Source organism: Leuresthes tenuis, unplaced genomic scaffold (assembly GCF_036924035.1).
Source record: "Leuresthes tenuis unplaced genomic scaffold, fLeuTen1.0.hap1 SCAF_19, whole genome shotgun sequence".
NCBI lineage: Eukaryota > Metazoa > Chordata > Actinopteri > Atheriniformes > Atherinopsidae > Leuresthes > Leuresthes tenuis.
In genome coordinates, this window is record NW_027325373.1 from 5,134,410 (window position 1) to 5,148,710 (window position 14,301).

The 14,301-nt window shown below is 42.5% G+C and overlaps 1 protein-coding gene across 1 annotated transcript in view; it reads left to right on the plus strand.

Annotated features, from left to right (window-relative positions):
• The window catches only part of igsf9a (immunoglobulin superfamily, member 9a), a 55,052-nt gene extending 43,120 nt beyond the window's left edge, over positions 1-11,932 (plus strand). Inside the window, exons 15-21 of the mRNA XM_072371647.1 lie at positions 882-1,099; positions 1,449-1,533; positions 3,218-3,391; positions 3,783-3,819; positions 4,080-6,383; positions 6,913-6,986; positions 8,220-11,932. Coding sequence (XP_072227748.1) covers positions 882-1,099; positions 1,449-1,533; positions 3,218-3,391; positions 3,783-3,819; positions 4,080-6,383; positions 6,913-6,986; positions 8,220-8,383 — 3,056 coding nt within the window. The 3' untranslated portion in view covers positions 8,384-11,932. The remainder of the gene's footprint in view (positions 1-881; positions 1,100-1,448; positions 1,534-3,217; positions 3,392-3,782; positions 3,820-4,079; positions 6,384-6,912; positions 6,987-8,219) is intronic.
• The last annotated feature ends 2,369 nt before the right edge of the window (positions 11,933-14,301 follow it).

Here is a 14,301-nt window from a genome sequence, read left to right on the forward strand (position 1 = left end):
ATGAGGGAAATCAGAACAGCAAAACACAGACCAAAAAACACTGACTGTGACAGGAGCAATGCCATTCGTCCAAACGTTCAACTAAGTTAGCATTTAGGCTAATGCAAGGCTTCAGTGAAGACACACTACTGCCTCTGCGTCTACTAGGAGCTGCAGTTTCTGGAAAGATAACAGTACTTCAAATCATCGGGTACCTAGAACAGTACAGAGAATTTTGTGTACAAGGAGTAAATAGTGATTTCCTCTCTCTGGTTTGTATATTAGCTAGGTTACATTTAATCTGACGAGAAATGCTCAGGTGAACCTTGGGGTCATTCCTCTGGACTTTGGACAGTTTTTGAGTAAGCGTTGCAGAAAGCGAATGGGACTTTGTCTGTTCTCGTCATTTATTCAGCTGTGATTTGACAAGTAGAACAGCTGTTTTTATCTTGAGAATGTGTTGTGACTTTTTTACAATACCAGTACGACTGAGAACAGTGTTTTCATTGGGTTAATCCCATTACAAAGGTTCCTGATGCAACTTGTGACTGTTGCCAGTGTTCAGCGGTAAGCGTGTGGATGTTGATATTGGTGAAGCAATTTCTATATGTCTAGAGAGGTACATTTTAGACTTAAAGTTTGGAGTCCTTCCCTCATTTTTTTATACCCTAAAAATACTTACAGTACTAACTAGAATTTTTTTTTCTTGGATTTTAGCATACCAAACAGACTTGAAAGCAAAGTTACAGTTCAGAACTAACATCAGACTTCCTCTTACTCCCCTCAAATGCTCAAGGTTGAGCATTGGTGTCAGGTGCAATTTCCTCTGCTGTAATTTAATTTTTCCACCAGAATGTATCACACTGATTGACTGAAAGTCTTTCTCATTCTCTCTGCATTAGATCATCCACTGAGAAGAAATAAACTAAAGCCTCCTGCATCGCTGTCTGCTAATCAGGGCTCAGCAGGTGTTATTCTGCAATGGTCCCTTCCTGAAGCACAGCAGCCCCCCATCACAGGCTTTGTTCTCCAATCCCGCAACGAGGGAGGGGAGTGGTTTAATTTGGATGAAGACATCAGTGCCAACAGGAGCGAAATGGTGGTTCCGGGTCTACACAAGGTAACAATCCAGCCGCCCTGCTCCCTGTGTGCCTAATCAGTCAATACTGCATGTTAAATGCTATTTTTTTTTTTTTTTTTTTTTTTTACCATGAGTGATTTTATTTTGTACACTCTCAATTATGCACACGACATGGCAGTCATCACTTTTCTGTGCTCTTCCACCCTGCCTGTGCTGCCTTTTCTTCCTGCTGCCCGTTTAATCTTCCTTTTCTCTCTCCTGTATGAGCCTACATGAATTCAAATGAACTTCATTAGCATTGCAGGCACAGTCGTGTGTTGACAAAGTGTGTTTCATCCTCTGTCCTCCCTGCTGTGTGTGTTTATGTGTGTGCTGATGGCGGTCTCAGGACTGTGTGTACGAGCTGCGGCTGCTTTCTCGTCGTGGGGAGTTGCTGAGTGAGCCCAGTCCATCAGTCAATGTCTCCACAACCGGTAGGTGTATGAGAGCAAGCCTGCCCCCTTTGCAGCCTTGCCCCACCTTTTATTTCAAACCATCCTCCTCGCTCGGTCTCCTTGGCTGACTCTTTTCCCACTTTCCACGTTTCTTCTCCTGTCCCTCTGTTACCATCATTAGACCAAAATTAGAGCAGGGCTCCAGGGATGGCTGTCCATTAGAAGCCTGAGCGATAGAAATAGCTCCTCTAATAACTCCTCGACAGTGTTAAGAATAAACTTTTTTCCACATTTTAATATGAATGTGGCATGAATGTTACATTAGATATAGGACTCTGACTGAACCAAAGGGCTTCACAATTCCCACTGGTGTTACCCAGGGACTGGCACAGCAACCACAACCATGGATTTAATTCTACTCTCTGGTTGGTGTCTGACTGAGCAAATTCCTCAAACGTGTGCATGATCTGACGATGATAATGATGCTCATCAGGGATGTAGATTAGTGATTAAATTGCTCAAACCGGTAATCTTTCTTTGTCATGTCAGTAGGTCTAAACAGATCATTTATAACGATGAGCTTGATGAATAAAACTTTTTGTCTTTTGAGTGGAAAACCAAACATAATGTCATTTTTCAAATTTACAAAAAATATAAATTCCGTTTTTATGACTTTAACAGAAAGGTGCATTGTTGAATATCCATCTTAAAAACAAATTAAATGCATCAAGAATGGATTTTATTTTTTATTTTTTATTTACAGTTCTGTGCAAGTGTTTTGAGCACTCGCACACTCTTTATATATTACCAGGAAAACAGGAAAAGGGGCAGTGATTCATTTAAATAATCAGTAGAAATAAAGGTAAATAGGGTATCTAAAGCAAATTCAGAGTTTGTCCAATTCTAATGGATGAAAAGGTTGATATTTGGTCCGAGCTCCTTTATTCTCCAACACAGCTCTCAGACCAGCTTTCTGTCATCTCTTTAATAGTCTTCAGGAATAGTTCTCCAGGCTTCTTGAAGGACATCCCAAAGCTCTTCTTTGGATGTCGGCTGCCTTTTGTTCCGTTCTCTGTCAGATGATCCCACACTGCTTTATTAATGTTCAAATTTGGGCACTTGGGAGGATTCATCACTTCATAAGACCTGTTTTTTAAAGACATTGCACACCATGTCAGGATAAGTTTTCAGCTTTTTTCACAGACCCAAGTAAACGAAAGTGAACAGCGTATGTGTTATTGCAGTTTTAAATTCTGTTCGAAATTGGCTCTTTGCTCATTTGTCTGGTATGTGTACAAGCACTTAACTGAAGATGAGTGAAAAAGCAGCCAATGTCCAAAGGAAAACTTTGAAAGACCTGCAAGAAGCCTGGAGAACTATCGCTCAAGACCACTTTAAGAGGTTACAAGAATGTCTGGCTGCTTTGAAGAAAAATATAAAGAAATGAGAGGGGGGTAAAGATTTTTTGTACAGTACTACAACCTACCTACCTACCTACCTACCTACCTACCTACCTACCTACCTACCTACCTACCTACCTACCTACCTACCTACCTACCTACCTACCTACCTACCTACCTACCTACCTACCTACCTACCTACCTACCTACCTACCTACCTACCTACCTACCTAACTTTTTTTCCCTTATGGTTAAACTTTACGATAACACTTAACTTCTTTTAATTTTTATCCATATTCATAACTGTTGAAATGATATCACAGGGATGGAGATATCAAACCCCGCCACATCCCGGCTCCTGGAGTTCGTCCCGGAGTCATTACTGGGCGCTGTGCTTGGCGGAGTTGGCCTCATGTGCTTGGCACTGGTCTTGCTGCTTGGGTCCGCCTGTGTCATCAGCCGCAGGAGGGATCGACGCCACAGAAGGAAGAAGGATGGTAAAACCCCTCCACGCCTCACTCTGTAGACTCAGCAGACACTCACTTAGATGAACTGCATCATGAATATCATCATTTATTCAATAAAATATTGAAGGCACTCCTCGCCATGATATAAATCAGAATCTTCTTCATGGATTCGGAGCTCCTCTTGTCCCCTACTCGTCCATCCTGTTGTAAAAGTTATTGATGTCATTTACATTACTTGCTAATTAGGGTAATTTCTCATTAGTGGCTGACAAATGTAGGTGTAATTAACTTTTAGACAAGCCAGGGTGCCTCGGGCCCTTTAATGGGCTCTTATTAGAGTTGATTATGTTTTTACATCTTGGTCAGTGTGGTTGTATCCTAATGAGTCAGATACCATCTTGCACCTCTTCATCCCTTTCAGAGCCCCTTCCAGCCATCTATAATTGCTCCACATCAATGTAAGTACCCCTTTATCATTTCATTGTAAAGCCTCTCTTTGACCTTTCCCTTTCATTCTGTATTATCGTATTTTTCTTCCTCATCTTCATCTTATCGCTGCGGCTGCTTTCTTCGTCTTCCTCTGTCTACATCTCTAGTGCCCTCTCTTCCACTCTTACTCAGTTTGTTTTTTGCAGGCTGTTTCTCTCCTACTTACACCTCTGTTTTTTTCTTTTGACAATTTTCTCCTGACTCCTCTCTCTCCCTCTTCTTCTCACAGAAAGACTTCAGGCAGCAGCAGTCCAGACAGTTTGTTGAAGAAAAGCCTACTCCCAGCCACCTCCCTCTATCCCACAGCTTCCTCTACCATCACCACCACCTCCTCGTCCTTGCAGACAGATGGTTCCTACCTCAGCGTCGAGAATCATCATCGGCGCAAGCACCTTGCGTCCAACTACAGTAGAGGACGCCTCACTAAGACGACTTCTCTAATTTCTCCTTCAATAGAGATGATCTCTCGAGGTCCTGATGGGCGATTCACAGTTCCAGCGTACAATCATGACACTATGAGTGTTGACAGCAGAAAGAAAGTGCGGTATGACCAGTATGCCACAATCAGAAGGTCTGTTTCACTGCAGTCGGAGGGGGAAGACAGAAAAGAGCTGCCGTTTGTGCTCTCTGTTGATTTCCCGCCTTGCAAAGCGGAGGATGATTCCACAAGTCAGACGTGTGGCATGGCCCAGCTGCCACATCACAGCCCATTTGCTGTGGATCACATGGCAAGCTATGATGGCTTTCCTGATCTCAGCAGCATGTGCTCGAACAGTAGTCTGGCTACCATGCGTCATCACAACAGACGACTAACTCCAATATTTCCAGTGCTCCCACATATCCGAGCTGGCCTCGGTCAGCCGTCTACAAGGGCTAGCGCTTTGGTGCTCCAAATGGAACATGACCGGGAGAAAGGGAACCTGAGTCGTTGTCTGAAACTGGCTCAGGAGAGAGAAGAACTGGAGAGGGAGCTCCAGAGGTACACGCTAGAGAGAAACTCCCTGAGAGAAATGAAAAGTGAGCAGTTGGACACAGAGAGCAGGGAGGACACCGGTGGGGAGCTTGTGTGGGAATACAAGAGCAGCACCTTGCCCAACAGACATCGTCAAGGCATCAAGGAGAGCTCTGGTCTGTCCCAGAGCCTATTCTCATCTTCTTCTGTCAACTGGGAAGCCCATAATCTTGTTTCCCAGCCAGATCTAATTATGTCAAGGAAACGTCTCAGCACATCTTCACCTTTGGCTCCTTCTTATTATAAGTCCAACAATCATCCTTATCCACTCTTGGACAAACAAACCTCTGTCCACTCTGAGGAGGCAGGCCGTTTTTTGAAAGAAAGGTTAACTCTCACACACCTCTCCTCAAAGCACCAGGGACATGAAAGACTAGAGGCAGCACCAGAGGGCTATGATAATTCAGCCCAATCCAAAGTCTTAGACATTCAAACAAATGATTCATACTCTGAGGTGCAGCCACAGAACAATGTCAGAAGTGGCAACCTTTCAACGTCGTCTTTTTATAATAATAGATACGATGAAAGATGTCATTTGACTCTTGATGCTGTGCCAGACTCTTCAGGATTGGAGGCGACGTTCCCTGAACTCACCGGTGAAGGCCTGTGTGTTGAAATGAGTGTAGATGAGCCAGAGTTGGAGGTGTGCGTATCGCGGCCTACGAAGCCCATGCTGCACCACAGAATTGCATCTCATGTCCAACATGGGTGCTCGCTGGCTCAAAAAGGCCGGCATGATGTCATGAGGAGGAGCACAAGCTTCAACTGCCGTAGCCCTGCTTCAGTGGACAACATGAACAGGGTCCAACATTCTCCGCAACCTTCAGAACCAGAACTCTGGAGAGCTGTGAGACCAGCGTCAAGAGTCTGGGACCGTAAACAGCGAAGTCAGAGCCTGCCCTCAAGGAGACAGCTGAGAAGTTTTCTCCCACCAGCTGCGTGGATAGACTCTCTCAGCCAGGAGAACTGCTCTGTTGCATCATCCAGTCAAACAGACTCTCTATTCTGCAAACCTCACAACTCCCCTCACAGATATACCTCCAAATCGCCTTCAAATTTACCTCCAGCTATCCAAACAGCCCTCCATTCACCTCCTGCTGTGGACCATTTATCTCAAAGGAGCAGTCCACAAAGACTGGTACCTAATTCCGGCATGTCTGGCCGCTACGAGCCAAGAAGATCTGCATCCCTATCAGCTGACCGTGTCAAATGGCCAGTAGCCTATCAGGATGCAATGAATGAAGCAGGTTACGTCTTGAAGGAAGCTCCCACGTGCTTACAGCCCAACAACAGAGACCAAGAGTTGCTGGAGGTGGAGGCAGGAGACTACGAGGGAGTGCCAGAGTCTGGGAGCAGCTACAGCAGTTATGCCAGCAGTGGCAGAGGCAGCATGGAGGCCACAAACAGGCGCCTTTCCTTGTGTCAACTTTCCCCGACCCTCGTCAGCTCACCTGAGACTGTAGAGGACACCCAGGGCAGCGCACTGGACAAGCACAGTCACCAAGTGGACCCAAGGCAAAGGTATTATAGTGCATAATGGCTGAGGGAAAACTGTGGAGGAAAATGGGCCAATGTCGATTCCAAGGTGAAAAAGTTACTATAAAAGGAAATTAGTAAAAGTCTGAGTGCATTGGTGTGTAATTCTGTTTGGATCATGGTGTTATTTGATGTAGAGTGTGAGCAACATGAAAAGAAGATAAACAATGAGCAACTTTCATATTTAAAGTGTCTTTGACCAGTAAGAATTGAAAAAAAAATCTGTTGAAATGGAGTAAAATGCAGAAGTGTAAAGTGTCTTGGTTGGACAGAATAGCTCAGATTTCCCTATTCTACCAGTATATTCGGCTTTAAAAACCATAAAGCAAATGTGAAACTGTTTAGATTAGAAGAGACAAGCAAATTGTGCTAAACTGGGTGAACTCTCTCTTGACATATAGTTTAATGGAAGAGCTTTGCCATTTGTAGACATTACTGAGTGCATGAGTGTGCATTAAACATCCCAGCTGTGTTTATATATTTGCTATTAAGTGATGTTTTGTGGCCTCTTTAGGAGAAAGCCCTCTGTGGATGAGAATTATGAGTGGGATGCTGCTGATAACTGCTCACAGCCTGGAGACCATGATGGTGAGCTTTTACATTTTCTTACTGAGAACTACGGTTCATGTTTTGCTTCAGGTACCGCCGGAAAAACGACAGAAAACGGTACTGCAGACAGATAATCACCAGTGAAATGAACTAAGAGTTCTGCTGTAAAAGAGCATCACAATGAAGATTCTGCGGTCGTTTTGATCACAGCTGTCAATAAAGGCCTTTATCTGTAATCATTTTGGTGCCACCCAGAGATGGCTTGCAGTATGAATCCAACCATGCACGTTGTAGCATGAGCAGCGTTTGTGTCAGCTGTGGTGAACATGAAGCCCTAATACCCGTGTATCAACTGTTCACTCTTAATTATTACTCAAAATGTTGCTGCAGATATAACAAATGCTCACGTTTCTTAAATGTTACACAGAATTGTTAAAAAGTCCTGAGATTTTTTTACGCACATTCTCTCCAGGCAACCAGACCTGAAGTTTTTGTAATCTTTTAAAGTGTAATACAGAGCAATACGTCTCCAGGCTTTCTGAGGGATTTCAAAGTTTTTCTTTGAATTCCAGCATCAATTTTCAGTCCTGTGCTTATCCCTGATCATTTTTTTTAGAGGAATTGTCTGTTATGTGGAAACACGACGCTGGTTTAATCCTTGTCTTTTATATGCTTCTTTCCTTTTTTAAGCTCAAATGATTGATGGGCCGGTGTTAAGTAGCTTAACGAGCAAAACAAAGGAAAATTTAAAAAAACAAAAACCGAAAGGCCTTGAAAGCCATTTTTACTTATGAACACAAGAAATATTCTGAAGAATGTGCAAAAAGTTGAGTGTGTATTTCTGCATGTGTAGGTAGGAAGGTAGATAGATGGAGAGATTTGGTCTCTTGCCACACTGTAAACAGCTAATGGTCTAAGTGTTCTTAAACAATGAAAAAGTTGTCCATAATAAATCACCTTTAATCCCCTTTAACATGCATCTGTTGTCTTGTTTAGGCAGCTTGGCATTTATGGTCGAATTGAACATTTAACAGGCTAAAAGGCAATTTTATCCAGGTAACATTTGTTATTTATTTCTGGAAAACAAATTTCGAGAAAGGTCAAAACCTGCCTTGGCAGTTTAATATCCAGCCCATAAACTGTGGATGCAGATTTCTGGGTGTTACAGACTGAGGGGAGGAAACTCACAGGGCGCAGACATTTAGAGACACAACATCTCTGATAGGATATGAAAAACTGACACATTTCTTTTTTTTTTTTTTTCACCCACAGGCCTACTTCCTTCAATGAATCTACAGAAGCCTGCTCCTCGCTTTGGCCTTCCCAGCATGCAGCGCTCCACTAAAGCACAGAAAGATTGCACTGAGTTTTCATCGCTCTCGGGGCATCAAAGCAGCTGCTCTGCTGAGCCAGAACCAGACACCGTGCTGTTCTGACACCGCCAGCCCTCGGCTCATCTCACCTGGTGTGTTCTTTCCTGTATTGACTCGGATCACCTGGTGACAGAAAGCGTTTGTGGCAGAAAGGGAACTTTTCTGTGATCAATTCTCTTTTTTTATTATGACACAAAAAGGCCAACGGACAGAGCGGCTTCTCTGGCAGAGGGCATTCTGTTCGGTCTCTTTGTTAAGCTCAAAGTTCAGTAGATAAGACTCCTTTCCCCTTAAGAAAAGCTTTAAAATTTAGATTTGCTTTATGACCCATCGCGGTTCTGTTGTTTTCCTCTCAGACTGGCTGCCAATCTGCTGATATCAAAGCATATCACTGTGCTGATGGATTCACCGTGTTCTCTCGTGTGTTCTGATAACTGTGCATTCCTCGTCCAGGCATGACTCAATAGCCACAAGGAACAGAGCAATCTTAGTCATCAAATTCCTGGTTTGTGCGGTGAATGATTTTGTTATTAGATGCCTTCGAGTTGAACAAAATAGGTGTTTATGGAACTGAAATATATAGGGAAGGGTGATTAAAATGTATGTACTTCGTCCTCAGCTTCCAAAAAGGGTCATTTCCCAGAAGAACAGGTGATCCACGTTTTGTCAGTGAAAAAACAAAAGAAGTCAATTTTAATCCCAAATGCAGCTCAGTCTAGTGGATCTTAGTTTCCTCTTTTTCTCCTTGCTCAGGGAAGCGCGACACTCAAGCTCTGTAACTGAAGTGGGCCTCAGGTTTTTTTCCTTTTGCATTTCCCTGCCATCATGTTATTGTCATAAGGTGACAATAACCCTTCTTTGCTGAAATTATTTGACGTAAATTGACATTGATGCAAAATTCATATCCCTTTACAAACCTTGCATTCCGACTTGGGCACATCAGTATTCATAAAAACACTTCTACATCGTAAAGAAATCCCCCAGAGCCAGAGTCAGAGGCAAAGTCAGTTTGATTTCAGAGCTTGATTCATGAGGATTACTGCAATCGGTTTTTAAAATGTAAAAAGTCAAGATCCAAGTTTTAATTAAGACTGTTCTTCTTTAAAATCACTAATACATCCTGCCGGTGCTTCTTGATATGCAAGTGCAAAAAACCCTTTTTGAGCACGGATGATTGATTTTCACAATAATGAGAAGTGTAGTGGATTATTTAAAAAAGAAATAACTAAAAAGATCAATCAAAGCAACTCTGCTTTACTACCAGGGCTCACTTTTTTTGTCCTTGACAGCTTATTGCATGATGATATGTAGAGGCAGGCGGTCAGGGCGCGTCAGGTCGACTGTGAGTCCAAACAAGGATGAGTAACTTTCCCAACGCCCCGTGTTCAGCTTAACCGAGCTGAAGGGAAGTGGTATCGGTGCCCGTTGAACTTCCAGAACAAACTGAATCGAATAAATAAGAGAGAAAGTGAAGCAGAAAAAAAAGTCAGTCGGAAATTTGGAAGTGCAGCAGAGATCGCCAAACGACTCGGATGCAACATCTTTCCGTGAGCTGCAGAAATAACAGATCACGCCATCGTCCCTGATGAACTTCGTCATGCACATTTGCGGTGCTGACCGATTGCACGCCATCTTGACGGCGCCGACCTTTGAGGAAATGAAAACAACAATCCAAAATGGATAAGGCTGTCTTATTCTCAGTGCTGTGCAAGTTAGTTTCCACTGGGGGGGGGTGTGTGTGTGTGTGTGTGTGTGTGTGTGTGTGTGTGTGTGTGTGTGTGTGTGTGTGAGAGAGAGGGGGTGGCAAGAAGGACAGAACATTAAACCGTTCATGCAGCACCTGATACTGACAGAAATCCACAGAAACAATCAATCTAGGAGGGCCCTTAACTCTGGTCTAATGTTCATTGTTGTCTCATTAACTCGCTGGCTGTTGTCATTTGTTAGCAGCTGTTGGAAGTTTGCTGTCACAGATGTTAACCAGATGGCCCCAAAATGACAAAGTAATATAAAAGAGAGCATTCATGAGCAATGCAAAGATAGTGACTTTATCCTCCTCACTAAAACTGTGCTCATAAGAATATAGGCCAGTTGAACCTTTGTGCCACCTTCTCTACCTTCTGGTGTAGCCGATATTTGGTTTGTTCAGATTTCTACCAGAGACACAAACCTCTGGCATTAAACATCAGTCTCATCATTTTCCATAGTGCTGTATAACCCAAGCTGTCACGTGACGTAGAAAGTTTGACGTTTGACCTAGACGTTCTCTCTGCTGTAGATTATTCAACTATCAAACTAGCCACTTTCTTGTGGAGAGTGTTCCACCGCTGCCCTTTAGGGAAGCAAGTCCGTGCCTCTTTTCTTCATGAACAGTGGACAAAAGAAAAAGGAATATGCGTTTTATTCTCTGCTTCAATAACTCAAGCATGTAATTAACTCCACAGTGTACCAGAGCATTGTGTTGTATCTATCCTGTAATTGAAATCCCCTCATAGAGGTTGGATTTAGTGCAAATCAGTGTTTCACCTTTGTCGCACATTTCTATTTTCAGATCTATAAATAATCAAACCTCATTTGTTGCTATCTGAATTTGTCGTCAGCACTATTTTTTTTCTTTTGCCCTACATCAAACAAAGACATGTTGTAACATCCCATCCATCCATCCATTGATTAATCTATTTTCTATGCCTGCTTAATCCAACTGTCGGGGGGGTGGGGGGGGTGGAGCCTATCCTCACCGTCATCGGGCGAGAGGCAGGGTACATCCTGGACAGGTCACCAGTCCATCACCGGGCCACACAGAGACAAACAACCACACATACGCTCACACTCACTCCTACGGACAATTTTAGAGACACCAATTAACCTAACATGCATGTTATTGGACGGTGGGAGAAAGCCGGAGTACCTGGAGAGAAACACCATGAAATACCCGTTTTTTTTCTTTTTAAATCGACATTCACTGCTCATGAACATGATATTTAGACAGCTTTTTCTTTTAGTTATTGTGTGTACTGAGAGAGCTTAGTTTTAAAGCGAGGAATCCTTTTACTATGTCCATTAAGCCATAAAGGAATTATTTTCAAATGCCAGGAAGTGACTCACAAAGCTAGAAACCAATCGAGGTCTTAGAGAAGGAAATGTCATCTACAAATTGAAAAGAGCAGCCATATGGTGCTCGTGTTTCCTCGGCAATGTTTTTAACTACCCATAATTGATAACTGGAGTTTAGTGTTGATTGCGTGTCAACACAAAGCCTCTTTTGTCTGGATGCTTTAAGTGAAGCAGCTAAGTGGGAAAAAAAACAAACCCAAACAAGATGATGAATAATTATCTGCTGTTTATTTCTACTGGCTGCACCCTTCAGCTGTAATAATCTGGAGAATCTGTTTTATAAGGACCGCATGAGTGTGGTTGTTTGCACATGTTAGCAAACAACCCACCGACCGATCAGTCTGCTGCTTTGTTTGGATTGGTGCACGAGTGTGATGTCAGGCATTGCTAACCGAGTCTTATCTTGCTGAGAGATGATAACAGAGAGGAAAGCTATAGGGAAAAAAAAACATTTAGAAAAAGTAGCTGTGTCTGACGTTGATTGACCCAAACTATTAATCACAGTTAGAATCCACTTGGGAAAGTAGATTCCTTTGGATCTTTAAAATAAGAAATGCTAACAGCGAACCCGTTCTATTGCCTCTTGCTGGATTACTTCAATATAAACCTTTTACTCAAACGAGGATCAGTACGTTTGACGACTTAAAAGAACGAAAACATTGTAATGTTGGCTGATTTAACCTGCTTAACTGACTTAGATTAACAGCTTTCAGTGTATAAAACTAATATGCGTCTCAGTAGTTGTCACAGAGTTTCAGGCATAGCAGAATGCTCTCCTCGGTGCTCTTTATAGACACCGTTAACTGTAGAAGCAGTCTGTGATAGCCTACACATACACAGCTAGATTCTGCTTCTTTGACAGTGAGTGAGCAGCTAACCTCACTGACTGATAAAATGCTCGTCTTGCCAGTTTCTAATTATACTAATGGCATTAGTGGCGTAGCATCAGACAATCCTCATCCTGGTGAAACGATCAAAAGTAATGCCACGGTCCCCTTTTGTAATCTTCTGCTACTCTTTTTATTTCTATGCCTTTGACATCAGAGATCAGAGGGAGGAAAAAAAAGACTATTTTTTGTCTCTGGCTGGGAAAGGGCGTTTTCACCATTCTGAGAGTGCAGGTACTCGAACTGTGTTGAGTGCGCACACTTTCCGAAAAGAATTCAGACAACAAAGGTTCAGACCGACGGGTGCAACTTGTTTGTTTTTCAGCAGACATTCTGTGAATTAAAGAACTCCATATTCCACTCGTGTTCTATGGATTTCCACCCATTTATAAACAGTTCAGCAATGAGAGAACGAGAACAGCGGTGTACAGAGAAACTGTAGGTGTGATTCTATGCATGGCTTGAAATCCCCTTATAATTAAGCCTAAACTATTCCAAGCTCTTGTGGTCTGATTAGCTCTCAGCCCTCATATTTTACAAAAGCCTTTAATTGCATTTACTTTCTCGTGTCGGAAGCTGTCATTAAGAATGAAATATGCTTAAGATAAATTTTGACTTGTGACTTTTAAAGTTTCTACTCTAAGAACTAGGACTGTTCACGTTGTGGCTGATTTCATATTCGCAGTAGCAGCAGGAGAGGTTTGACTTCCCAGAATTCTAAGGGGCAGCCACTTTTAAAGAGATACAAAACGAGGGCAACTCCAACATCCACCTTTTTTATTTTTCCCAAACGTATGTCCTTAATTGATAGAATTCTTTAATTTGCACTACCATAGGCAATAACTAGCTGTCCTCATGCGTTGATAAATGATCCGGGAGCTCTTGTCAATAAATGTTTGTGGTTACGTTCTCAGGCTCAAAAGTGAGTGAAACTCAATGGGACATCCTGGTTTGATGTCTCTGTGTAGGGTGCTGTGCCAGCACCATAGTCCCAGCTCTTTAACCGACTTCATTTGCCTGATCCACACTGTATTTCACTGTACCACTCAGAAATCAGTGGAAATTCAAAAGACCCATTGCTGAAATAGCCTCTTAGCTCTCTGACAAAAAGCCCCGGGACATTGGAGTCCCAGATACTGTTGGTTGAAATGTGCCTTTAGATATACATGCAACAGCTTGGAGTTTTTGGTCAATTAGCTACATTCAATCAATTATTTACACTAACTTAACTCTGGAAATGCATGAATCTATCAGCATATGCCGTATTATGCTCGATAAAGGCACTGTCAGATAGCTGCTACTTGGAGATAGCATGTTAGCTAATGTCAGATCTCCCCTAGTGGCCCAAACCAAAATGGTAAAAAAAGTGGGCTGAAACTTGCAGGGTTCATTGCTTCAAGATGCCCCTTTTGAATGTTGTGTAGTTTTCACATTTTTCGCTTTGCCATTTGATATATCTGTAGCACGAAGTATTGATTGTTGCCACGTTTCGAAGAGACACTCGCGCATGCCTGCCTCAAAGCGCAATGACTGAAATAAGCTAATGTTTTTCAGTCATTTTACTTGGAGGCACATGGAAGCACGTGCACAATAACAACTGGCACTCTGTCATTTGAAAGCTGGTGTGAGATGCAAGTTTGAGTTTATAGCTGCGAGTAGACTGAAAGTGTGAAGTCACTGACTCACATGCACCACAAACTTTAACAATAAGTTGAATTTGTTTTTTTAATTTCCTGTAATCATAGTGTTACACAAAAACAGCTGATAGATTCATCAGTAATGAAATTCTAAGATGCGGAGCAAACTTAGAACAACGTGAAATGCACGACTAATTTCATCCATGTAAGAGGACATTTTCATGTTGCGAGGTCCATGTTTCATTTAACCTTGCAGACAATGATAATTATTTTTGTTTATCCATCTTCAAGCATCAATTTATTTTGTAGGTATTTTGTTTTGCATGACAAAAAGCATGAAGAC